The 25,523-nt window shown below is 39.2% G+C and overlaps 1 protein-coding gene across 1 annotated transcript in view; it reads left to right on the top strand.

Annotated features, from left to right (window-relative positions):
- The window catches only part of MAML2 (mastermind like transcriptional coactivator 2), a 355,571-nt gene extending 334,848 nt beyond the window's left edge, over positions 1-20,723 (top strand). The window contains exons 3-5 of the mRNA XM_036427706.2: positions 5,913-6,116; positions 11,961-12,072; positions 16,911-20,723. Coding sequence (XP_036283599.1) covers positions 5,913-6,116; positions 11,961-12,072; positions 16,911-17,926 — 1,332 coding nt within the window. The 3' untranslated portion in view covers positions 17,927-20,723. The remainder of the gene's footprint in view (positions 1-5,912; positions 6,117-11,960; positions 12,073-16,910) is intronic.
- The last annotated feature ends 4,800 nt before the right edge of the window (positions 20,724-25,523 follow it).

Raw genomic sequence — 25,523 nt, 5'->3', positions numbered from 1 at the left:
GCCTGCTGTTTGGTCATTTGGTTGCCTCTCACTGCCCCCTTGCCAACCTGGTCACCCAGCACAGCCTGTTGTTCAATTGTTTGGTCGTCCCTCACTAACCCCCTGCCGACCTGGTCACCCCATGCAGCCTGTTCTGTCATCTGATTGTTTCAATTGCAACATTCACTTATGCTTTTAGATAGATAAATAGATAGATAGATAGATAGATAGATAGATAGATAGATAGATAGATAATAGGAAGGACAGGTCATTTGTCCTCTAAGGGGAAAAAGGTACCCATTTAAAAGAGTTCAATTGTTCCCTCAATTTTCTGTCAGGTTTTATAGGCACAGTTTGCAACCTTGTGTTGGTGCTTCACCTGGTGACTCACAGGACAAGATATTAAGTCACCAAAGTAACAAATTTGGGAAAACATTTGTTTATCACACATTAAAACATACATCCAGCTTCCTATAAATGTAAATTGACCTTATACACTGCCATTTACTGGTGAAAATGCTTTGATTGCTTCCAGCTAAAGGGTTTGGTCATCATGTAGCTGGTTTACCAGATGGTCTTCTAGCATCCTAGAGGCCATTTTAGAAGATAAACATTCCATCAGTAGCCCAGTTGTAAAACTTTAAAGTATAGACAAACTGGTTTTTTCCAGTAAGATGCATGGACTTTGAGCCCCAAGGCCTAGGAGAATACATGCAGCATAATAGATGTTCAGCAAATAAGTGTTGAATGAGTGAATATGAGTAGAGTGAAGATAATTGTAAAGACACAGCTTGATTATTGGCAGAACTTTATTTAAAAAAAAAATACAGATATGCTTTCACTGTCCTAGCAGCCCCATGCTGGATTAAAACAAGGGTCAAGAAGCTTTAACCATATTTAAACACTGGCATACTACTCTAACTCGGTGGCTAACTAGTACTCTAAAATAATTTTAGAATCTTAAATACATACACATACACACACTCACATAAATGTGGAGAATTATAAGAGAATATTAAATGTAAATTTATATGAAATCCCAAGAAGATAGGATCAGAAGCCTGCTTTATAAATTAGCATCAAATACTATAATTTTATTGGTAGAATCGGGGGAGGAGGGGGGAAAAAATGAAGGATCTTTCATGATTTGAACCAGTGTGTGGCTATTACTTGCTGCCATATCAATCTTTAACTCCAGGTTCTCTAGAAAACTTGTTTTTCTATCATATAAAACACTCTATCAATGAAATACCTAATTCATTCACAATCACACACACACACACTTTCATGTATGGGCTGAGGATGTGCCATTTTTACCATGGCCTTCCCATGCTCTTGAGAAGAAAATGAGTGTTGAAGGGAAACAGATGAATTCTATTAAGTTCTACATAGGCTGAGTGTAAGGCAAAGAGTGGGACTGAATATGGAAACCAAAGCCAACACATGGAAGCATATTTTTCTTTCCAAATATTTTATGTACTGAAGTTTGCACAACATCTTGGCAATGACAGTAAGCCTGTATAAGGAGGTGTTTTGTATTTCATAGCTAACATAAGAGCAAAAAAATGAAGCATCCGCCAAATATTATTTCAATCATGAATTAAAAGAATGTAAGAATGTGTATGGCAGAGTACATGGTAAGGCCCCATGGCTAGAAGCTACAAGGTTTAAAATTTTTCCACAAAATTCCATAAGAGAGCTTATCTCTTATGGCTCTATCTTTTGGTATTGGGAAGGAATGAAACTAGATTTAGCACAGCCCATCTGTTTGATTAGAGAGAGAAAGAGATATGGTTGCATTTTCTTGGCATGCAGATCTCCTTTAAACCTTAGAGGAGTGTTTGTTTTACAGATTTCACTGGAAATTATTTTTATGACATTTACCAATGCTGCCCACATTAAGCACTTATTTTTTCTCTTCATTTTCCCCCTTTCTACAATACATATTTTTAATATTTTAAAAAATAGAAAACTGCCTAGCACAATGGTCAGCAAACTGCAGCTTACAAGCCACATGTGGCTCTTTGGCCCCTTGAGTGTGGCTCTTCCACAAAATACCACGGCGAAGTCTATTTTGAAGAAGTGGCATTAGAAGAAGTTTAACTTTAAAAAATTTGGCTCTCAAAATAAATTTCAATCGTTGTACTGTTGATATTTGGCTCTGTTGACTAATGAGTTTGCCGACCACTGGCATATAGTAGATAGTAAAATTTATCAAATTCATCAAGGTTAACTAGACTAGGCATTAAGAGATCTGGATTTTAATTCTAAGGCACTAGTAGGTATTATACTACCTAATGGAAGTCATTATACATTGCTTCTTACTGTAATGACTTCGAGTGAGTGCATATGTGGGGAAGTGATGTGTGTTTCTTAGATTAACAGGTAAACTATAAGCCAGAAATCATAACTTCAAATGCCTACATGTGCCAAGCAAGTACTAGAAATGAGTAAAATGGGTGGATAAAATAAAATAGGAAATAGAGGGGAGTGTGGCCAACTGGAGAATGCAGGGCCAGCCTGTGTTTAAAGCATGATGGGAGCCACACAACTGCAATCCAAGTACACTTCTTACAGTGTAAGCTCCTTCAGAGGAATAATTGTTTCCAAACCATCTGTCATATGTGAAATAATACAACAATAAGTAATAAAAAATATTAATTGCTAAAATTTGTCAAACACCTACTAAGTTCCTGGATTGGTTCTGAATTTCATTTGGCCTAATTGTATTTTATGAATAGAATTACCTCCATTTTATAAATGAGATTAAGGTATAATACTTAGGCCGAAACTGGTTTGGCTCAGTGGATAGAGCATCGGCCTGTGGACTGAAAGGTCCCAGGTTCGATTCTGGTCAAGGGCACGTACCTTGGTTGAGGGCATATTCCCAGTGGGGGATGTGCAAGAGGCAGCTGGTCCATGTTTTTCTCTCATCGATGTTTCTAACTCTCTATCCCTCTCAATTCCTCTCTGTGTAAAATCAATAAAATATATATATTTTAAAAGGTATAATATTTAGTAAATATATATTGGGCACTCTGTTAATGTAATTAAATGTTAAGAAATAAAATAAAAATAAAAAACAGGCCCTAGCTGGTTTGGCTCAGTGTATAGAGTGTTAGCCCATGGACTGAAGGATCCTGGGTTGAAGTCCGAGCAAGGGCACGTACCTGGGTTGCAGGCTCTATTCCAGGCCCTGATTGGGGCTGTGTGGGAGGCAACCAATGGATATGACTCTCACATCCAAGCTCCTTTCTCTCGGTCTCTCCTCCTCTCTCTAAAAATCAGTGGGAAAATATCCTTGGGTGAGGATTAACAACAATAACAACAAAACACACACACACACACACACACACACACACACACACAAGCACAGCACAACGAGGAACAAAGTAGCAGGGCGCTGAGCTGAGCCCTTCACCCAAATGAAAGAAGTACACTTCAAAAGACAGTCTATCAGAGAATGACATTCAACTCATCTTCTCTGTTTACCCTCAACAGCACTCAACTCACATATCTTGATCGACTACCTTTCTGTTAATGACACACATGCTTGTTTCCCAGCCCACCCTTTTAGTGGCTTAGAGGACATATGGGATGAAATCTTTCCCAAAAGCCATGATGGATTTAAAGTTGAGAGAACTGAACAGGCATTGGGTTCAGATATGTGAGAGGATGGTTCCTTTAAGCTGCTCAGAGATGGCTTTTATCGTTTTTAATTAACTCGTGAGGAAGACCAAACCCCCTCCCCATCTCCACACCCTATCCTTCTCCCCAACACACTCTCTTCCATGTACCTGACTGAGGGGCTCACCCCTGAGGGGAGGGCTCAACAAGCATTTGCTTCCTGCACAGATGGCTGGCACAGATTTAAAGTATGAATGTCTTGCCAGAACTGGTTTGGCTCAGTGGACAGAGCATCGGCCTGCGGACTGAAAAGTCCCAGGTTTGATTCCAGTCAAGGGCATGTACCTTGGTTGTGGGCACATCCCCAATTGGGGTATGCAAGAGGCAGCTGATTGATGTTTCTCTCTCATCAGTGTTTCTAACTCTCTATCCCTTTCTTTTCCTCTCTGTAAAAAATCAATAAAATATATTTAAAAATAAATAAGTAAAATAAAGTATGAACGTCTTTCTCCTCAATGCTTCTCATCTCAAATGCAAAACAACAGAGTATAGTGATTGAGAACTGGAGTTCTGGACTCAAACAGACCCAGCTTCAAATCCTCCTCATGATCTCTCTGAGCGGAGGTTTCTTGGCTGCAGAGCTGGGATGATACTACTTCTTGCTGGTTGTCTTGTTGGAAGGAGTAAACGAGAGAGATCAAGTCAAGTGTTGGGCACGGTGACTGACCTGCAATAAGACTCAGTACATTACTTAGTACCCTTTTGTCTTTGAGGGCGGTTGGTGAGCTCTGTAGCCCGGGGATTCCTAAAGCAAGGCCTTGCTTCCTACATCCCAGGCTTTAAAAAAAAAACAAAAAAACAAAAAAACTCAGTAGATAAGAAAGAGAAAGATAAAAGAGAAGAGACTACTTACTAGACTACTACTACTGCTTGTCAGGCATCTTGAGAGTTGCTATATCTTATTAAGCTCTTGTACCCTCACACAGTCCAGTTGGGGAATGAGAGTTGGATTTCATTGCTCCCCCATAGCTGGTGTTTCTCAAAGAGCATTCCCTGGGCCAGTGGTCGGCAACCTGCACTCGCGAGCCACATGCGGCTCTTTGGCCCCTTGAGTTTTTAGCAAAGGGCAGCTTAGGAGTACCCTAATTAAGTTAATAACAATGTACCTACCTATATAGTTTAAGTTTAAACAATTTGGCTCTCAAAAGAAATTTCAATCGTTGTACTGTTGATATTTGGCTCTGTTGACTAATGAGTTTGCTGACCACTGCCCTGGGCCAATGGGCATTAGAATCACCTGACGAGGTACCTGATCCACAGCCTCAGAATTTCCGGAGCAAGGCCAGGGCATCTTTGACTTAGTACTTGTATCATATAATCTAAAGCTTGATCCTATATTTGCTTGTATTTTTACATGTAAGTCCCCCTGTAATTAAATGATAAAGTCTCCAAAGTGAGGACAGTGCTTTCTAGTTTTCTTGTAACCCCAACAGTATACAGCTCAATTCTAAACATGTCATCAGAAGTTAATGAAAGTATTTGGCTGGGTTTGGCTTTCTGCAAGGCAGGGCCCTGACCTGTCAATATCTAAAGATTGGTAGAGACCTTAAGTTAGAACGGAGATTCACTAGTACCCAGTATCATTTCATATACAATGTGAGTTTTCAGTTGGTAATTTTTCATTGCCAGTCAGTTGGGTGCTCTTTTATTACTTAAGCACTGAGATTTCTGACTTCCTGACCAGGGAACAAAATTAACAAGTCTCTGGAAAATGAAGTCCTTTTCAAGTTTGGGAGTGTTTGTAAAACAGAAGTCACAGGCCTTCCTGCCTTATCATCACAAGCGAGGCCCCTTCTTTTCAAAATGCTTATTCAAATTTTAAACATGTGGATTGAAACCTAATTTTCTTTGCAGGATCAGCATTGATATGTGCTAACCTTTGGGAAAAGGGAGAACTTGTTACTTTATGATGTGTTTGTTCCTGAGCAATTGAGAGGTTTGCCATATGTTTTTATGGTCGTTTTCTTTGAGGTTCCATAAACACCTTCCGGAATGTGGAGGTTCCCCCACCAGAGTCCTAGGGGAGCTTTTCCAGGGCCCTAATGTCACTGGCCCAGCGGCTTCGGTTGCCATGATATGCAATTATTTCTTCTACACTTAGAAAGCAATTCTCTGATCTCCAACCCGTTAACCACGTTTGATCTTAACAAGATGAAAAAATGTTCAGAATCTAAGCTTATGATCTGTGTGATACGTTTTGCTTCTTTCAATTCACAGTAGCTTTCTCCCTCTTTTCTCTTCTTTAGGATCAACACACTGTGGTAGGCCAGAGCACAGGCCCCAGTCCAAGTCCCAACCCCTGCTCAAATCCAAACACTGGAAGTGGTTACATGAACTCCCAGCAATCACTGTTGAATCAGCAATTGATGGGAAAGAAACAGACTCTACAGAGGCAGATCCTGGAGCAGAAACAGCAGCTTCTCCTGCAGCAGCAGATGCTGGTGGATGCGGTAAAACTTTCTCCTATGACCTACTGCACGTACCTGCTGGCCCAACAGAGAGAGTTCATTACTTTCCATTTCTCTTTGCTGCCCTTTGCTGTGCCTACTTATGGGACAGCAAAAAGGGTATCCTGTCTCTAAGAGAAGTTAATTCTATACATGTGAAGTGCTTCAGGGGGAAATGAAAAAAAAAAAAATACTTGATTTACCAGCTGCTAGACAGTTGGAAAGCAGGGCACCTCAGCTAACTAGCCCTGCCCAGCCCAGGAATGTTTAGAACCACCAACATGGGCCCTTGAATCAGGCAAAAGAAACCAGTCTTGTTCCACAGCCCGGAGGGGCAGAAATAGGGAATCGAACTCTAATGAGCTCAAGTCCAAACTGATTTTAGAGATAAGAGAATTATAAAAGCAGTTTTAAAAGCCAACGTGGAGTTTCGTAACTTAAGATTTGGCTTTTAAAATATAGCATCTCAAAATGGGGGATTTTTTTTTTTTTTTAAGAAAATTGAAAATGTATTTCCTACTTTTATCATAGGGAAGTAGACTTAAAGAAAGGCAGGGCCATTATTTCCCACACACCACCCAAACATTAACCCTGTTCAGTATTTATCTGCTCATTCCTTCTGTATTCTCAGACATACACATGCACTCAACAGCTAATCTAAACCCTTCCTGCCTCCTAGGACCAAAGCCCTATCTCCAAGTTCCATTCTCTCCCTTCAAACTGTTTGGCCAAATGAAAGAAGAAAGGGACAAGGTTAACCATCTTCAGGTTGATGGAGCCAAGGAACACAGAAAATAGAAAGGGGAAAATGCACACACACACACACACAAATTTTTAAATTCAAGGGACTTTGTAATAAGAGTCAAAGACCCAAGGTGTGATAAGTTCTACATCCATTCATTAATATTTAGTTATTTACAATGAGAATACAGCCATAACCAAAACAGACCCTGCCTTTGTCCCTAGGGAGCTTGGAGCCCACTGGGGATGCTAAACAAATAGGCAAACTATAAGGCATGTGATTAAATGCGATGATGTGGGAGCTACTAGGAATGGTTCCAGAGAGGAAGTAATATCTACCGAAGATCTGAAGGTGAAGTGGGAGGTGGAGATGAAGAGCAAGGGTTTACAGCCAGAAGAGCCAGCAAATGCAAAGACTCAGAGACAATATACAACATATCAGTTAGCAGAGGCATAGACCATGCACAAGGACAGAGAAAAGCCAGAGGACAGAGCTTAAGAAATCAGAATCTACATTGTCTGAAAAGCAATGGGAAGGATGTTAAGGATTTTAAACAAGGAAGTACTAGATTCAGATTTGCATTATAATAAAGGTATGCACATAATAAGGAAAAATGTAATGGAGGAAAATATGAAATCCAGCTGGAGAGATTGGGGATAGTCTTCTGGAAAAGGTAAAATTTGACTTTGAGGAACTGTAGAATTCTGATGGGTCACAGGCAGAGAGTAGGCCAGAGACCAAAAGGCATAGCCTATGTGTATATTTGTTAATTAGCCTGAGATTTTATCTTGAAATATTTAATACATAATGAAAAGTATGCATAATAACGTAATAATTATTTCTGTTTCTTAAGGAATAACAAATAGAATACATTTAAAGTCCAAAGCATAAGAGAAGAAATAGAAATAAATTTATTTGAATTTGAATAAGAAATATTGAGAAATAAATTTTTTGGTGACCTTGAGTATTACCCTAAGGTTTAGGGCTGTGGTCAGCAAACTGCGGTTCGCAAGCCACATGCGGCTCTTTGGCCCCTTGAGTGTGGCTCTTCCACAAAATGCCACAGCCTGGGCAAGACTATTTTGAATAAGTAGCATTAGAAGAAGTTTAAGTTTAAAAAATTTGGCTCTCAAAAGAAATTTCAGTCAATATACTATTGATATTTGGCTCTGTTGACAAATGAGTTTGCCGACTACTGGTTTAGGGGAACCACTGACCTAAAATAATGCATCTGGTTTCTCCTATAAATCATAGTTGTGAAAACCCCAGTCCTACTCACTCTCTCCCATTTGCTTGAGTTTTTGTTTTGTTTGTTTTTTACCTTACAACTAAATAGCTTAGGAACAAGGGTAGAGAAGGAGAAAAATGTACAATCTAAGATTGACTTCCTGGTTACACTGTCATTCTCCTCAATGCTACTAATCTGTCGAATTATGACATGCATGCAGAGGTTGAATTTCTAGTTTTTCAGCTCTGATTAAAAGGCAAGGAAACATCCCACGAGGGTCCTATCCCTGCACCGGCCTAATTCCCATGGAGCCCCTGTGGAGTCACACTGGGACAGGTGCAAAGGGCAGTGGCATGAGCTGTGAGAGATGAATGAGAACGAGGCTGCTGTGTTTTGTGATTCTTATCAACCATTCACATTTCTCTCCTTTGGCTGCCATTGAGGGTGCCTGTACTTTTTAGCATATCCAGGAAGAAACCGTCTTTGATACCCCTTTATATTAGCATATGCTTTGTATTTTTTGCAGTCAGTTGGCAAGGCCCGACAGGCGCCTACATGGAGACATTTTCTCATGAAAGTGTTATCCTTACTCTCTATTGCTCTCCCACCAAGGGAGCACAAGGAGCCGAGGCGACTGGTACTTATTACAATGGACGTCATAATTACCTGCACGTTTCGTGCACCTACTATGTGCCAGGCACCGTGCTGAGCTTTTTCAGAATTAAAGGATTAATCCTTACAATAGGAGTATGTGGGATGTCCTAGAAGTATTCACCTTTTACATTTTGAAATGTCAAAACTGAAGCTGGACCTATTTTCGCTGTATTAGGTTTTTCGGTCCAAAATATTGGGTTATCCTGAGACATTAGTTGATAAGTTAAATTCCATGTTTTTTTAATATATATATATTTTATTAATTTTTTACAGAGAGGAAGAGAGAGGGATAGAGAGTCAGAAACATCGATGAGAGAGAAACATCGATCAGCTGCCTCCTGCACACCCCCTACTGGGGATGTGCCTGCAACCAAGGTACATGCCCTTCACCAGAATTGAACCTGGGACTGTTGAGTCCGCAGGCTGATACTGTATCCACTGATTCAAACTGGTCAGGCTAAATTTTATGTTACACAGAATTTGTCTCAGGGATGCCTGTGAATTCACACTTGCATGAAATGGAAATGTTGATATTTTGAGAATGAAGCAGTCTCCACTCTGTGCTGAAGGTTGGTGTTGGCTACTCTGCTGCACACAGGGACAAAGAGGCCTTCCTGTGATAGTCCAAATGCAAGGCTATTACTTCTAACTCATTTGTGAACAAGTAGTTAAAGAAGATCAGGTTTCCAGAGATGTAGAAGTTAACACTTTAGGTAACTTAATTTAGCCCTAGGGGGGAAAAAAGGTCAATAATTAAATTGAATATATATAAATAAGTCCAAATTTGAAATCTAGTCTTTAATGGGAAATGAAAAGCCTAATCTCTCTCATTTCTCTCTCTATCTCTATCTCTCTCTCTTTCTATCTCTCTCTCCACATGAATCTGATTTTTTTCAACATATACAGCAGAAACACCTAATTGCATAAGAAAAAAAATAATAGATGCTTTTGGAAAAGAGAAGATTTCAGAAAGCCCCACGCTTGGCATAAAAATCAAAACTGTCAGCTTGCACAATAGTTTACAACAGGAACGGCTGAACATTGCCACATTTGGGTTCACAGAACATCTCAAAGCTGTTTTTTTAAACATTTAGGGTTTGGGTAAACCCAAAGTTTCACCAACCACTTTTTCCCTTAATTTGTGAACGCATATTTAAGAGAAATGTAATCCATGTGTTTCTGATTCATTTACACTTAGCTCATCAAAATTGTGTTTTATATGAATTACTTGATGCCCCAAAAACCCTTGTGAGCCTTTCAAGTGTTTTTTTTTCCTTTGAAACAAGAATTTGAATTTGATTTGTTGTTGTTTTAAGGCTCCCCCCCCCCCCCGCCCCCCTGTATAGTGGATTTATTCTACTTAGAAAGCCTGGGATTTGATGGGAAACTGAGATATCCATAGTTTGTACGGGTTTGGCTTTCATGTAATTTACCCATCTATCTGTTACATGGTCTTCTTTTCTACTTACTGACTTTTCTAAAATTATATTGTTCTCTGTCTACCTATGCCAATTATCTTTATCTTTAAAAATTGGGGTTGCTTTGGAGTGTAGTGAAGCAAGTTCAAAAATTTTCCTGATCTATACTGAGAATATTAAAAAAAAAAAAAAAAAAAAAAAAAAAGTAGCCCTTGATGTCCCAATCTGATAGGACAGCCAGGCCGCTTGTTCTCTGTCGGACATAAACAATGTTACAAGATACTAGCCTCAGACAGGGTTACTCTGAGACCATGATAAAATGAGACAAAATAGGGCCACTTGATAATTTTGTCTAAAAGCAGATATAAACAAGGTCACTGTGCAGCCCACAAAAAATGCCAAAATCCCCCTCTTTGGCTAAATGAGTGACAGCTACTTCATTACTCAATCATAGAATCACTTTCTGATAGCCGACAACCCAGAACAAACCCTCCTAGGGGTGTCGAACTCAATCAGAGAAGGGGCCAAAATCTAAAATCCAGCCTAAATCGCGGGCCGAATGGTTTACTGAACAGTCATAAACTGTCATTGTGATGGAAACGCAGCGGAGTGCAGTGATGACAGCACGGTACGGGCCTCATTGCAAGGCCTGGCGGGACGGATTTGGCCCGCGGGCCTTGTGTTTGACACATGTGCCTTAGACCCTCCCAAAAATCACCCAACCAAAGCGCAAGTCCTGTGACAGGCTCTTTCTTACTTGCTCCTACTAAAACACCCATGGACCCCTGTGCAGTCTCCCTCATCGAAACAATAATAAGCCACATTGGCAATGTAAGTAGAGTGTTCCCTATTTCCTCTCTTAGCTCCCAAAGAAGCCTACTCTAAAGATCTATAGGTAGGTGACTCCAGAAGGAAGAAAAGAGGGAGCCTGGGAAATTTCTGTGCCTAGAGAATGGGGGACAAGGAGAGCCCTTGTATGGTATGGCAGGAAAGAGCTTGAGTTTTTGACTCAGAATTTGGCTTCTCTTCTATACTTTGTGATCTTAGGTAAGTCACTAGCTTAAGGAAGCCTCTGTTTCTCAACAATGAGGTGGGAATAATCAGACCTACCTTCCAGGATTGTTTATGAGGGAAAAGGAAATAATATGCATATATTGCCTCTACCAGTACCTGATAGGAGATAACCAGATTAGAGTTGCCAGATTTAGTAGAGTTGCCAGATTTAGCAAATAAAAATACAGAATACCCCAGTGTCCTGTATTTTATCTGGAAACTCTACTCTAGAGCCTTCAACTCTGTATGGCCAGACCTATATACAGGGTGGGGCAAAAGTGGGTTTACAGTTGTGAGTAGATGAAACACAAAGCTTATTTTCCTATTATTACTTATTAATTATTGTATTATTGTCCATACAAACAACTCTAAACCCACTTTTGCCCCATCCTGTCTAGGTGCCAAAGCATACCAAGTGTGCTACAAAATAAAACTGGAACTATCAGCTCAGAAACCACACAAATTTAGTCCTCGTCAAAATCTAATTACAAAATAAAGAAAATAAGAGCAGTTACTACACCTAAAACACATGTCAACACTTATACTTAAAGAAAGTAGAAGTTGCATTTCCATACAATAAGTTTACTAAAATGGAAAGGATTTGTCTCTGAATTAAGACTAATAAATAAGGTCCATGATTCATAACTATGACTGAAGATTTTTCTCATATTCATTTTTAATAACAGTCTATAAATTTTTACAAGTGACAAATTAACAATGCAATTCAATATGTTTTCATTTGTGTTTTCAAGGAGAAAATTAATTCACAAGATCAGATAAACAGACATTTGACAAGGCCACCCCCAGATTACAAAGACCAAAGAAGAAATATGGGAAACATGCAACCAACTGCTCAGTATTCTGGTAAGTGTTCTCAAAAATTAATAGAAATTGTAACTGCAGGAAGAAGAAAAATGTTCAGTTTTTAATATTTCCTCCTTTCTGCATCTTATATTTAATTGTAACATCTTTCTTAGACTACTTCACTAACACCCATATAACTTTCAGAGCAAGACCAAACTTGAATATTTGTAGTTTTCTCATCATTTCTTGCTTAATCTTGTTCTGTATTCACATTTTTCATTGCTCTCCAGACTACCTATGAGAGTTCAAAAACTTAAATATTTTCTAACGGTGAGGTTCAACTATTCTCCTCCCAACAACGTATTTTGACTCAGATAGTATAAGGTAAGTAGACATTTCTTTCTGAGTCACATTTGTAATTTGCTTAAAGCCCAATCTTTTTGTCCCCACCTTTGGGCTCATGTCCCTAATACAAATAGTCCTGCTACCAAGAAATAATTAAAAAGCAAGTTTAGCCCAGCCAGTGTTGCTCAGTGGTTGAGCATCAACCCAGGAACCAGGAGGTCATAGTTGATTCCTGGTCAGGGTACATGTCTGGGTTATAGGCTCGATCCCCAGTAGTAGATGTGCAGGAGGCAACCAATCCGTGACTCTATCTCATCGTTGATGTTTCTCTCTCTCTCCCTCTCCTTTCCTCTCTCTGCAATCAATAAAAACATTTTTTTGAAAAAATCAAGTTATGGCCCTTATTGGTTTGGCTAAGTAGATAGAGTGTTGGCCTGTGGACTAAAGGGTCACAAGTTCGATTCCAGTCAATGACATGTGCCTTGGTTGCGGGCACTTCCCCAGTAGGGGCTGTGCAGGAGGCAGCTGATCGATGTTTCTCTCTTATCGATGTTTCTAATTCTCTATCCCTCATGTTTCCTCTCTGTAAGAAAATCAATGAAAAAAAAAAAAAATATATATATATATATATATATATATATATATATATATTTAATAAATTAAAAAGCAAGTTATGTTTTTATGAAATCTCTCAAAAATACCAAGGGTGATTGCATTTCAGTTACAAAACTTCTTCACAGATATCTCAGTATAACATAGGTGATAGGCACTACCCCTAAAATCTCTCTCCTCTCACTGAACTCCAGAAGGAGTTCTCCCAAACCTAGCTGGTCCCGCCCTCTCCTATCACCATCTATTCAAGTCCCTTCTGCCCAGAACCCGCTGCACTTCCTTATGTCAATTAAATTTGTCTTGGACTTTCCCAAATTCTCTCTGCTTTACCTGTTACTTTCATCTACTCAGGAAGCCATAAAGAATGATGTCTAGAGACAAATGAGCTGTGACTATTCCTGTGTGTTAACATTTTTCTGGCCCTGTTATAAACATGTTGTTCTAATTTATGTCAACTTTTTCAAATGCACCAGACTGCCTCTCTCCACTGAAATTAGGAAAGGGATACATGTATTCTACTCTCTAGATGACTTTGCCTTGGTGGAAGTAGGATTCTCTAGTTGATTCTGTCTTCGAGAAGGTTGAGAGACAAGATGGTAGTGTGGTGAAGGTGTGGTGGGGTGTCAGTGGGGAATTAAAGGGAGGCATCTGCAATACTTTCAACAATAAAGATAATAATAAATAAATAAAAATAATAAAAAAGACAGAATGGGGTTTACTTGGATCATGGCTTCTTAACCATCCATGGCCTACCAGTGGTTTTATGGGAAATAAATATTATACAAAATTCAAGGTGGATGTTTGGGCTTTTCTTTTCCCATTCACATAAAGGGATAGTAGTCTAAGGCTAGTTTGGTGGCTCTACTATGTTATCATGGGTCCAGGCTTCCTTGCTTTTCTGCTCTATCTTCTTTAGCATGGAGCTTCTATTCTAAGGACTGGTGTGTCCAACACACCTCTAGCCTTCATATCCATGTTCCAGATAGAAACATGGCCTCCCAAATATCTCAGGTTCCCTTTTAAAAAAATGTTTTTTTCAAATTTATTGAGGTAACATTGATGAATTACATTATATACATTTTAGGTATACAACAGTATTTGATATCTGTATACTTTACTCTGTGCTCACCACCAAAAGTCTAGTTTCCTTCCATTGCCATGTATTTGACCCCCTTTGCCCCATTTCCTCATCCCCCTTCCCCCACCATTCTGTTGTCTATATCTATGAGTTTTTTTTTGTTTGTTTTGTTAGTACGTATATTACTATTTGTTTTATATTCTACATATGCATGAAATATGACTTTTGTCCTTTTCCATCTGACTTATTTCATGTGATCACAAATGGCAATATTTCCTCTTTATTTGTGGCTAAGTAATATTCCATTGTATATGTATAGGGTGGAGCAAAAATGGGTCTACAGTTATGAGTACGCAAAATACAGGGTTTATTCGTGTATTATTTATTATTGTATTATTTTCTATATGAACAACTATAAGACTACTTTTGCCCAACCCCATATATCTACCTCATTTTCTTTACATATTCATCCATCAATGGACACTTAGGTTGCTTCCATATCTTGGCGATTGTAAATAATGTTACAGTGAACATGAATGAGATTTCTTTTTAAACATAGATTATTTAACCCAGCCGTGTGATTCAGTTGGTTGAGCATTGCCCCACGTGCCAAGAGGTTACTGGTTAAATTCCTGGTCAGGACACATGCCCAGGTTGTGAGATTAATACCCAGTAAGGGGTGTGCAGGAGGCAGCTGATTAATGTCTTTCTCTCTCTCTCTCTCTCTCTCTCTCTCTCTCTCTCTCTCTCTCTCTCTCTCTCTCTCTCTCTCTCTTTCCCTCTCTTCCTCAAATCAAGGATTGGTGTGTTCCTCCCTCTCCCTCAAATCAATAAACATTTTTCTTAAAAAAATAGATTTCTTAGATTCTCATCTAATAACTTCTACCTTTATTCATATGGACCCCCACCCCATAAGAAAGTTTGGGAAATGGGTTTTTCAACTGAGAATATTCCTACAAAGTCAAGGCTCTGTTTCTAAGGAAGACAGACCAGCTGGAAATGTGGTAGGCTCTTAGAAGCCTCTTCCACAGTGTATATGGGCACTTCCCTCAGCATCCAGATGCTGACCTCCAAGTGGATAAGAATCACTGCTCTAGAGCGTTGTTCTTCTGAGCCTTCTGAGAATGAAATAATCAACAAGCACAGCACCAACCCTTTCATCACTTTTATCTTAATTTCAATATAATAATAATCACATTGCCCAGGTGTTAATATGAGAAATGACGCATGAAAAACACCTGTAATGATTTCTACCACATATTAGGTGCTTTTGAATATTAATTGCAAATAATATTTTGTGGTCTTATGGAAATTCTCTCTGTTTTTTAATAAAATACTGTTCTCTCTGGGGGAGATAAGAGATCAACTGAAGGACTTGTATACATGCATATAAGTACAACCAATGGACACAAAACTCTGGGGAGGGACAGTATGTCTGGGAGGGGGGGCAATGTTAAAATATGTGCACAGATAATAATTTAATAAAAAAATACTGTTCTCATAAACTTTTTCAGGGCATATTGTTAAAATAGAGTGCACACAGAGGGAATGATTTTTAAAACCTCTACATTTGTTTCCATTGCATTTTCATAAAGTCCCTTCTCATGAAACCTTTAGATGCCAAGATGAAATCTCGTTCTCAGTCTGTGAATTCTGAGGTACTGTTCAAATATCTCCTACCTGACTCTGGTCCCTCTTCATCAAACATTTGCTGCCCCACATGGGGCAGGGCCCATTGCTAAACCTGGAGATACAGGATACTGCTCCTGCCTTCGAGGGCTATATCATCTAGTTGGAGACATATTTTAAAACAAATAGCAAGGCCTTCAGTCTCCAGGGTTGTGTACCATCCTAGCTATGCTCAAACAGTAGGGGATACCCTAGGATTACAATGGCAGCCATGCTCTCCTCATGCCGTTCTGATAGTCATATGTGTGTCCAGTTCTCTGTTTCTCAATATCTCTGATTCTCTGGAGGGAGACTACTTCAAAAGAGTATCTCTCTCTCCACGTTACATCTCTGCTTCAAACTCTCAGTCACTCATTCATTCATTCAAAAGATATCAATTGACAACCTACTTTGCATCATTCACTAGACTTGGAGAATATGACAGTGAACTAAACAGCCAAAAATTCTTTCCCTTGTGGAACGTATCATCCAGCACACACTTTAATCTTTCTGACATCTCACTTTTGCCTCTCAAGATGTCTTTCAATGATGACTTTAATCTCCACAAGCCAGGAAGATTCCAATGTTATGATTAATTTTATCATATGTGTGGAGCCTCTCCATTCAGCAGCCCATCATTGGGTTGTCCCACACCCAATCACTTATTGGAAGGCATCAATGTAGCTGACAGGTCCTTTGAGGCTCCATGGGATTTCCCAATACAAAGGCTGAGTGCTAAGTTAAAACTTTAAAGAGCAAATGCTACTGGAGAGAGGAGGCTGGAATATCAGGGGAAGTTTAATGAAGAACTTTGGCCTGAGCCTTGAAGAACAGAGAGGGCTCAGTGAGGCAAGAAGGACATCAGATGAGAGGGAAATGGCATGAGCAAAGGTAGCTCATGGCGTATGGATAGCAGTGCAATAGTAACTGTACCTCCTGGAACAGAAGGCTTTCCGTATGTAAATAACCACAGGAACACTGGTTGCACTGAATTCCAGATGTTTAAAGAGATGGGAATTTACCCTCTGGATACAGGAGCCACTTGTGTCAACTTCTTGAATAGGGATGATACAGGTGAAGAATTGGACATGATTTTCAAGGTGATAGGTTTGACCTTGCTAAGTTATTGCAAAGTTCTGAAAAAGAGGAGGTAACCTACTGCTATGAATTAATACAATTATCTTCTTTTCCTTAGGTGGCTCATCAACAGTGAGTTTAAACTCTAACCAGACTTTGGCAAACCCAGTTTCAACACACACTATTTTAACTCCAAATTCCAGCCTCATGTCTACTTCCCATGGAACAAGAATGCCGTCATTATCCACAACAGTTCAGAGCATGGGGATGTATGGGAATCTGCCTTGCAATCAACCTGGCACATACAGTGTCACATCAGGATTGAATCAATTGACCCAACAGAGAAACCCAAACCAATTGATAGCAAATCAAAACAACCCTCTCATGCCACGGCCACCTGCCTTAGGGCCAACTAGCAATAATAATATGGCCACTTTTGCAGCAGGACCTGTTGGCAATTCACAACAACTGAGACCAAACTTAACCCACTCTATGGCAAGCATGCCAGCACAGAGAACATCGAACGTAATGATCACATCCAGCACCACAGCACCCAACTGGGCCTCCCAAGAAGCGACAGCCAAACAGCAGGAAGCCCTGAAGTCCGCAGGAGTCCGCTTCCCCACTGGTACCCCTGCAGCCTATCCTCCAAACCAGCCACTGCAACAGGCGGTAGGGAGCCAACAATTTTCCCAGAGGGCAGTGGCTCCTCCTAACCAGATAACACCAGCGGTGCAGATGAGGCCTATGAACCAAATGGGCCAGGCATTGAATGGACAAGCCATGGGTCCGCTCAGAAGTCTGAATCTCAGACCCAATCAGCTGAGCACACAGGTTTTGCCTAATTTGAATCAGCCAGGAACAGGGTTGAGTCAGCCAAGGACAGGCATAAGCCAGCCACCATCTCTGACATCTGGCAACTTTCCCTCACCCAACCAGAGTTCCAGGGCTTTTCAAGGAACTGACCATGGCAGTGACTTAGCTTTTGACTTTCTCAACCAACAGACTGATAACATGGGCCCTGCCCTAAACAGCGATGCTGATTTCATTGAGTCTTTACTGAAGACAGAGCCTGGTAATGATGACTGGATGAAAGACATAAATCTTGATGAAATTTTGGGGAACAACTCCTAAAGGATAAAAGGGAGACAATTCACCAAGTCCAAGCACTAAAAGGCAGTATTTTACAAGGACCCTGGAAAGGCCAACTGGTGACTCCTAGTTGGGCTACATAAAAATACCGCAGCTTAGAAATGGAAAGCAAGAAGTAGTGAACATTTTGGTCCAAATGCTTGTTTTAAATCTCAAACCTGAAAGTAAAACATCGGGATCACTTTTTCCTGTCTGAACTCCAGGACATAGTATCCAGTTTATCCCAACAGAACTGTGATGTTGATGTGTAATTCGCGGTGTAACATAGGTCTCCCAAACTCCTTTTCTCCCTGAAAGAGAAGTAATACAACTTTCAGCTTGTTTAAACCCCATGTCATGTGGGGGTATTAATTCCAAGCAACAAACATCAAATTCCTTAATTTGCTCTAATGGAAACATGTGTGGTTTGATCTTTCCATTTTATCTTTTCATTCGGTTTTTCTAAAATTTCCTAGATTGAAACGTTATAGGTTTCTTTACAGTAACCAAACACTGTCCTCAGTAAAGGAAAGCTGGAGAACCTATAGGAACATTCAGGGAATTGTGAAATATCTTCCCCACGGATCCTGTACTTCAGTGAGATGCTGTGTCTAGTGAAGAAACATTGAAGCCTGAATGCAGAGCTGCCCAACTCTATTTGGGCTTCCACAACCAATTTCTGAATCCAGGTCCAAGTCTTAGATACAATCACCTGTCCGGATCATACTGAAATATTAGTGCACATGTCTACATCAGTTTTCACTATTTTAAAAAGAAAGCACCCATTGGGCATTGCTGTAAAGGAGATTTATCCGGCCCCAGATAACGTGGGGCGTTACTTATTATAATAATGGTCCCTGCTGGTTCATTCCTAAGCTGAGTGAAGTTGAGTCTGATCCTCCCTGATTACTTTGATGACCAGAGACTGGTTTGTAAGGAAAGGAAGTTTTGGGGTCAAAACTGAGATTACTAGGTAATCATGTTTTGGTTGAAGATAAGAAGCAAAAGATCAGACCAGGGATGGTGAGTATGGGTTGGTACAAATCTATTTCAGAAGGTTTGAAGGGAAGCATAATTGAGAGAGAAAACAAGCTGACCTAATTTGGACATATTTTTGTGGGTAAACAGCTAAATGGAGTGTGATCTCCTAGTAGCAGTCTACTCATTCTTTTGTCCCTGAAGGGAAGAATCATTGCCACCGGCTAGATGGACCCCTCATATCCCGGTTTTCTCCCTTAGGGCTCAGCGCTGTCTCAAAGAAAGAGTTTCTGTTGAGTCACATAACCTCAGTGCCCACGTACAGATCAGCTGTAAAATGGGGAAGATGTGTGCTGATTTGAGAGGGCTGCAAAATATCTCTATCATTTTCCTCATTACAGAGGAACACAGGTTAGCTTCCGCTTTTTTAGTTATATACTCACATATTCAATTACCAAATGTAATTTAACAGAAGTCATTTAGCAACTAAGTCTTTAAATATCTGTTCTTAAAAAGAATACATTTTGAAAGTTCTCCCATTCTTTCAAGTGTCTAGCAGCTCCCTCTTTTACACACACACCAACATCACTGGCCCAGAGTCTTTTCTGTGCTAGGCTGTAAATATAAATGAATTACTTGTTTTGTAAACTTTTGTAAAGAATATTTTGGTAGAAATACTTAAAACATATTCTTTGGGTTATATTTATACGTATGTGAAATAAATATACTATCAAAAGGTTATATTTTATACAAAAAGTAAATTGTTACCTTTTGTATGCTAATATACAAAGTTTTGTATAATATGATGGTTTATTTTTAGCTCCACACTTAATCCATAGGTGGTCAAGTGGGAACTTTTAAAAACTATCAGGAGGCTTATTAGACAAAGTTATATTCTGAAACCTCAATAAGAAAAAAGCATTCCAGGTTTCAATCCTTTCCTTTTTTTTTTCCCCCTTTTCTTTTTTTGCTCCAAAATTCCCATAGTTCTTGTGTCTTGTTTGATTATTCTGCTGTGCACATTGTATTAGTCCTTGTTGCATGTGGTCTACTGTGTGTCTTCCCATTTTATAGAACAGAGTTTCTCCATGCAAAAAAAAAAAATGTAAGGAAAAGTTATGTACATACAAACACTTTTATTTTATGGCTCCTCCATGTTAGTGTATATATCTGCCAGCACTTCCCCATCTCACTCCCGTGATTCAGCTTATTTTTACCCTAACATAAATAGTATGTTTTGTAGTAGCTATCAAATTTAAGAGATAAAGCAATCAGAATGTTTGGATTTTCTTCTATCGTAATGTGAATTTTATAATTAATGTCTATTTATTCAGCTATTCATTAAAATACAGGATTCTTTGGAAAAAAAATGGTGTAGTCTACAGTTTCTGTTTGTTGGCAGCCTATTACCAAAGATGACGTAATTTTTCCTGAAAGCTGAGATAATGACACTTTGATAGACATATGTAGCCAAAACTTGATGACTTACAACTTAAAAGCTATTGGAATATGATCTCTCATTTATAGAAATACCAGACTACGGAATTGTTGGCAATGTTTCTCATTCTGATAATATTATAAAGGAGGTAGAAGTAATTTTTCTTTTTTAATTCAAAGACTAGGAAGCAATTTAAGCAAATAATTCATTCTCAGCTTTGTGGTAAGCCCAATAAAGATAAATAACTCTGCTCTACATGAATGCACTAATATTACTTGCATTACTGTAACTGTACCCATAACTGTAAAGATTTCAACTTGTAAAACAAGTATTTTGTATTGTGTGTAATCTTATGTGTTAAAAAAAATAGTTTTTAAAAATTCAGAAGTGGTTTTCTTGTATGAAATCAGAATTTCAGTCACCGACAATGTTGCTGCTACAACACAGAAAGTTCAAAGACCTATTAATAGTGATGGACAAATTCATTCTCTGGGAAGTTTCTAACACCAGTGAAATGCTGACTTGTCTCATTATACTATTCTTCTGTTCATTAAGATCCTCTATATACAACAACTAGATAATACTTCTCAGGCACGGTGTGGGCCTTTGCATGGCCTGCTGTGAGGATGAGTGAACACAGGGCCAGGTAGACAGTCTCACTGTACATAGTTACACAGTTCTTGAGAGTTAAAGTGGTTGAATAAAAATGGGATTTATAGGAGGCAAAGGCACTATTCTACCAAATTTTCTTGCTCTACTGTTGAAATATATTGCCAGGATTCCATTGTCCCTTTCGCCTCTGCTAAAAGGATGTGTGACATTATCCTTCTTATTAGCATTGTTAATGGAGCAATAATAAGAATTGACATTTTATATAGTCACTCTCCGATGATTCTGGAATGTTAGATAGTAAACAAACAAAATCAACATCAATAAATACATATTATTAGAGAGAAAGAAATATATAACTCTAAAATGATCCATGAATCCCACCTCCTACCCGTGGAAGTAGACCCGAGAAAGAGAATAAGAAAATAAAAGTAAGTGCAAAAACAAACAAACAAAAAGAACAGCTCAGTTTCTACCCACTCAGTGGATGCCAGAGGCAATTCAAATTCTTAAATGCTTTCTCCAATACTTCCATTTTATATCTCTTTAGCTGTATTTCCTCACCCAACAATAAGGATGTGAGGCGGAAATAGCTCACTGTTTCTCTCCAACTCTAAAACTCTGCAATTGGCCAAAACCGGCTTGGCTCAGTGGATAGAGCGTGCGGCCTGGAAGGTCCTGGGTTTGTTTCTGGTCAATGGCATGTACCTTGGTTGCAGGCACATCCCCAGTAGGGGGTGTGCAAGAGGCAGCTGATCAATGTTTCTCTCTCATCGATGTTTCTGACCATCTATCCCTCTCTCTTCCTTTCTGTAAAAAATCAACAAAACATTTTTAAAAATAAACAAAAAAAAATAAAACTCTGCAATTGATTTCCCCCCAAAACTAAGTGAAAATTTAACCAAAAAGACTCAATAGTATCATTTTTTAAAATAAAGAATTCACTTAACCTTTTAAAAGTTTTCTTACTGGCAGTCAATTTTATTTTACAAAGCAGCCATTTCCATAAAAATTAAATCCTATGAAAATGAGATTTCATCATAAATAGGCCAGAAGTCACTTAGACAAGCAGAAAGGCAATGCCAATTTTATGTGCCCACTGACTGAATGCAAGTCAAGCCCTGAAAGGCAAGCTTGAGTGTGATATTAAATGGTCATTTCCCTGTGAGGTCATGGAATTTCATAAAGAAAATATTTTGCCTACTTGGGAGGAGAAAACATACTTTCAGTAGTACATTCCATTGGTTATACATTAATAAGCTTTTTGTGAGTTGTAAATGATAATGTAACAGCTTTTAATTATACTTCTGAAGTTCTTATAATAGGCAAAGTATGGCAGTGCCCTAGTACCAAACTCAATGATAACAATAACATGATTAAAACATTATATTATGAGAATTAAGAAAACATATTGACCATAGACTTTTATTTTTTAGGACTTATTTTTATTGATTTCAGAGAGGGAGAAAGATAGAAACATCAATAATGAGAGAGATCATTGATCATTGATCATCTGCTCTTGCATGCCCCACACTGGGGATGGATCCCACAACCTGAACATGTGCCTTGACCAGGAATTAAACCCTGACTTCCTGGTTCTTAGGTCAATGTTCAACCACTGAGCCATACTGGCGACCATAGACCTTAAAAACCAAATGCTGTTGTCCCTGACTTGAATGCAGTAAAATTAAAAGGGGCTTTCATTTGTTTATATAAATAGTATTTAAATTTTTATTTTTACCAAATTTAATTCCAGATTGTGCATGAATATATTGATGCTTTTTATTATATAATAGTTAGGGATCTTTCAGCAAAATTGAGGGATAAAGAATAGCATAAAAAGACTACATAAATACAGGTGACCCAAAAAAGTATGCATCCTTTGAATAATTATTAGTTCCAATGGATTCTGTCTGAAAAGTAAGAAACATCAATTGAGTTATCTGCTGTTAAGTGTGCATACATTCTTGGGGGATATTCCGTATATAGAAGCTTTCATAGGGTAGTTTCAAAAAAAGGAAGAAAAGGGGAAAGGGAGAAAGAAGGAAGAAAAGAAAACATCTCAAACAGGCTTAGAGAAAGGAATTTCCTTGTTAACGTAGCTCGAAAGTTTAGGAGCTAGTTCTGGGTTTTGGCACAGCTGAATCCTGCAGGTCCACAGTGTCACTGAGAACTGGTTCTTTTCTGTCTCTCACCTTTGCCTCCCCCTGTCTTGGCTGCATTCTCTGGCAGGCCCTTCTCTCGGGGCTGCGAGATGTTTGCTAGCAGCACCAGACTGACATCCTCCCAACGTCAAGTCCAGCATGAACAATAGTGAATGCTTCCCTTTCAAAAGTTACAACTTTGCTTTACACAGGCTTTGATTAGGGCATGTGCCCATCCTGGACAATCATTTTGGTCCGGAAGGTACAATGTTTGGATTGGCCAGGCCTGAGTCAAATTCCTATCTCTGGAAGTAGAAACAGTTTAACACCATCAAACCATATGAGCTAAGAGTAGAAAAGAGGTGATTTCTCAAAGAAAAATCAAATTGCTATTATCAGAAAGAAAGGGAAGGAGAGAGAGAGAGAGAGAGAGAGAGAGAGAGAGAGAGAGAGAGAGAGAGAGAGAGAGAGAGAATTGTTTAAAAAAAAAAAGGAAAGAAAGAAAGAGGGAGGGAAGGAGGGAGGGAGGAGAGGGAAGGAAGGGAGGAAGAAGGAGGAAGGAAGGGAGGGAGGGAGGAAAGGAGGGAGTCAGAGAAAAAGACCACAAATGTTTACTATCCTTTTCTGGCTGCTCTATTTCCACACATACTGCTTTTCCCATATTTTCCATTTCAGAACCTCACTGTAATCCAGTCATACTCACCTCCTCTCTATAAGGAGGCAATCCAAATCTCATTTACTTACTACATCCTCCTCCTAGTGCAGGTGAAGTAAATTCTATTGCCAGGTCAAGATGAACCAGCAATCTAAGCCCCAAAGATATGTATGCACTTCTAATGTTTCCAAGTGGAGAGAGATAATAGTAATAAAGAGTTCCATTTGGAAGAGTTACTAATGTGTAGATCACATCCTTCTGAACAAGAAGAATAATTTGAACTATTCTGCCTTTGAACATTCAAACCAATGGCCTAGGGAAGGAGCATTAAAACCTGCCCTCTAGTTGCGGAGAAAAAGGAACCCTCGTGCACTGCTGGTGGGAATGCAGACTGGTGCAACCACTGTGGAGAACAGTGTGGAGTTTCCTCAAAAAACTGAAAATGGAACTCCCATTTGACCCAGTAATCCCACTCCTAGGAATATATCCCAAGAAACTAGAAACACCAATCAGAAAGGATATATGCACCCCTATGTTCATAGCAGCACAATCTACAATAGCCAGAATTTGGAAACAGCCTAGGTGCCCGTCAGCAGATGATTGGATCAAAAAACTATGGTACATCTACACAATGGAATACTATGCTGCCATAAAGAAGAAGGAATTCTCATCATTTGCAGCAACCTGGATGGAATTGGAGAACATCATGCTGAGTGAAATAAGCCAATCAATGAAAGAGAAACACCACATGACCTCACTCATTTGTGGATAATAAAGAGCATTATAAACTGATGAACCAAAAGATAGATATAGAGACAGTAAAGCAACAAGCAGATTGTCAAATTACAGCGGGGAGGGGAGGAGGATCTGGGGGAGATAATAGATCAACCGAAGGACTTGTATACATGCATATAAGTACAACCAATGGACATAAAACTATGGGGAGGGAGGGGCTATGGGGGAGGGAGGGAGGGGGGCAAAAAAAATCATTAAAATATGTAAAAAAAAATAATTAAATAAAAAAATAAAAAAATAAATAAATAAATAAATAAATAAAACCTGCCCTCTAGCCCTAGTTGGTTTGGCTCAGGGGATAGAGCATTGGCCTGCAGATTGAAATGTCCCAGGTTTGATTTTGGTCAAGGGCACTTATCTGAGTTGCAGTCTCCTCCCCAGCCCGGCCTGGTCAGGGCACACGCAGGAGGCAACCGATTGACGTGTTTCTCTCACATTGATGTTTCTCTCTGTCTTTCCCTCTCTATTCCACTCTCTCTAAAATTAATGGAAAAATATCCTCAGGTGAGGATTAAAAAAAACAAAAACTCCCCTCTCACCCTGACCAGTATCCCCTCTCTGCTTTCTCTTTCATCAATGTTTCTCTTACTCGTTCCCCTCCCTTCCTCTCTCTCTAAAATCAATACACACACACACACACACACACACACACACACACACACATACACACACACATTTTCACTCCCCTCTTTTCTCAGGATGCATACCAGCTGCATTTTACAATGGGAATAATCACCCCTTCCCCAGGGAGTATATTATATTAGATGGTGGGGAAAGCCCAAGGAATCAGACTTTTCTCAAGTCCCAATCATACCTCCTGCTATGATTCCCATTTGTTTGACATAGTTAGCAATATCTTTAGTTTATAACCGAAAATTCAACTTTTCAAAAGTATCACTGATTTCTAGTCAGGGAAACAAAAATCACTTCAAGTAGTCCAAGTGTCAGAGAGACTTTAATGGAAGGAATTGGTTTCATGGG

Source organism: Pipistrellus kuhlii, unplaced genomic scaffold (genome assembly GCF_014108245.1).
Source record: "Pipistrellus kuhlii isolate mPipKuh1 unplaced genomic scaffold, mPipKuh1.p scaffold_m20_p_9, whole genome shotgun sequence".
In the NCBI taxonomy this organism is placed as follows: Eukaryota; Metazoa; Chordata; class Mammalia; order Chiroptera; family Vespertilionidae; genus Pipistrellus; species Pipistrellus kuhlii.
This window is presented reverse-complemented; position numbering and strand designations above follow the sequence as displayed.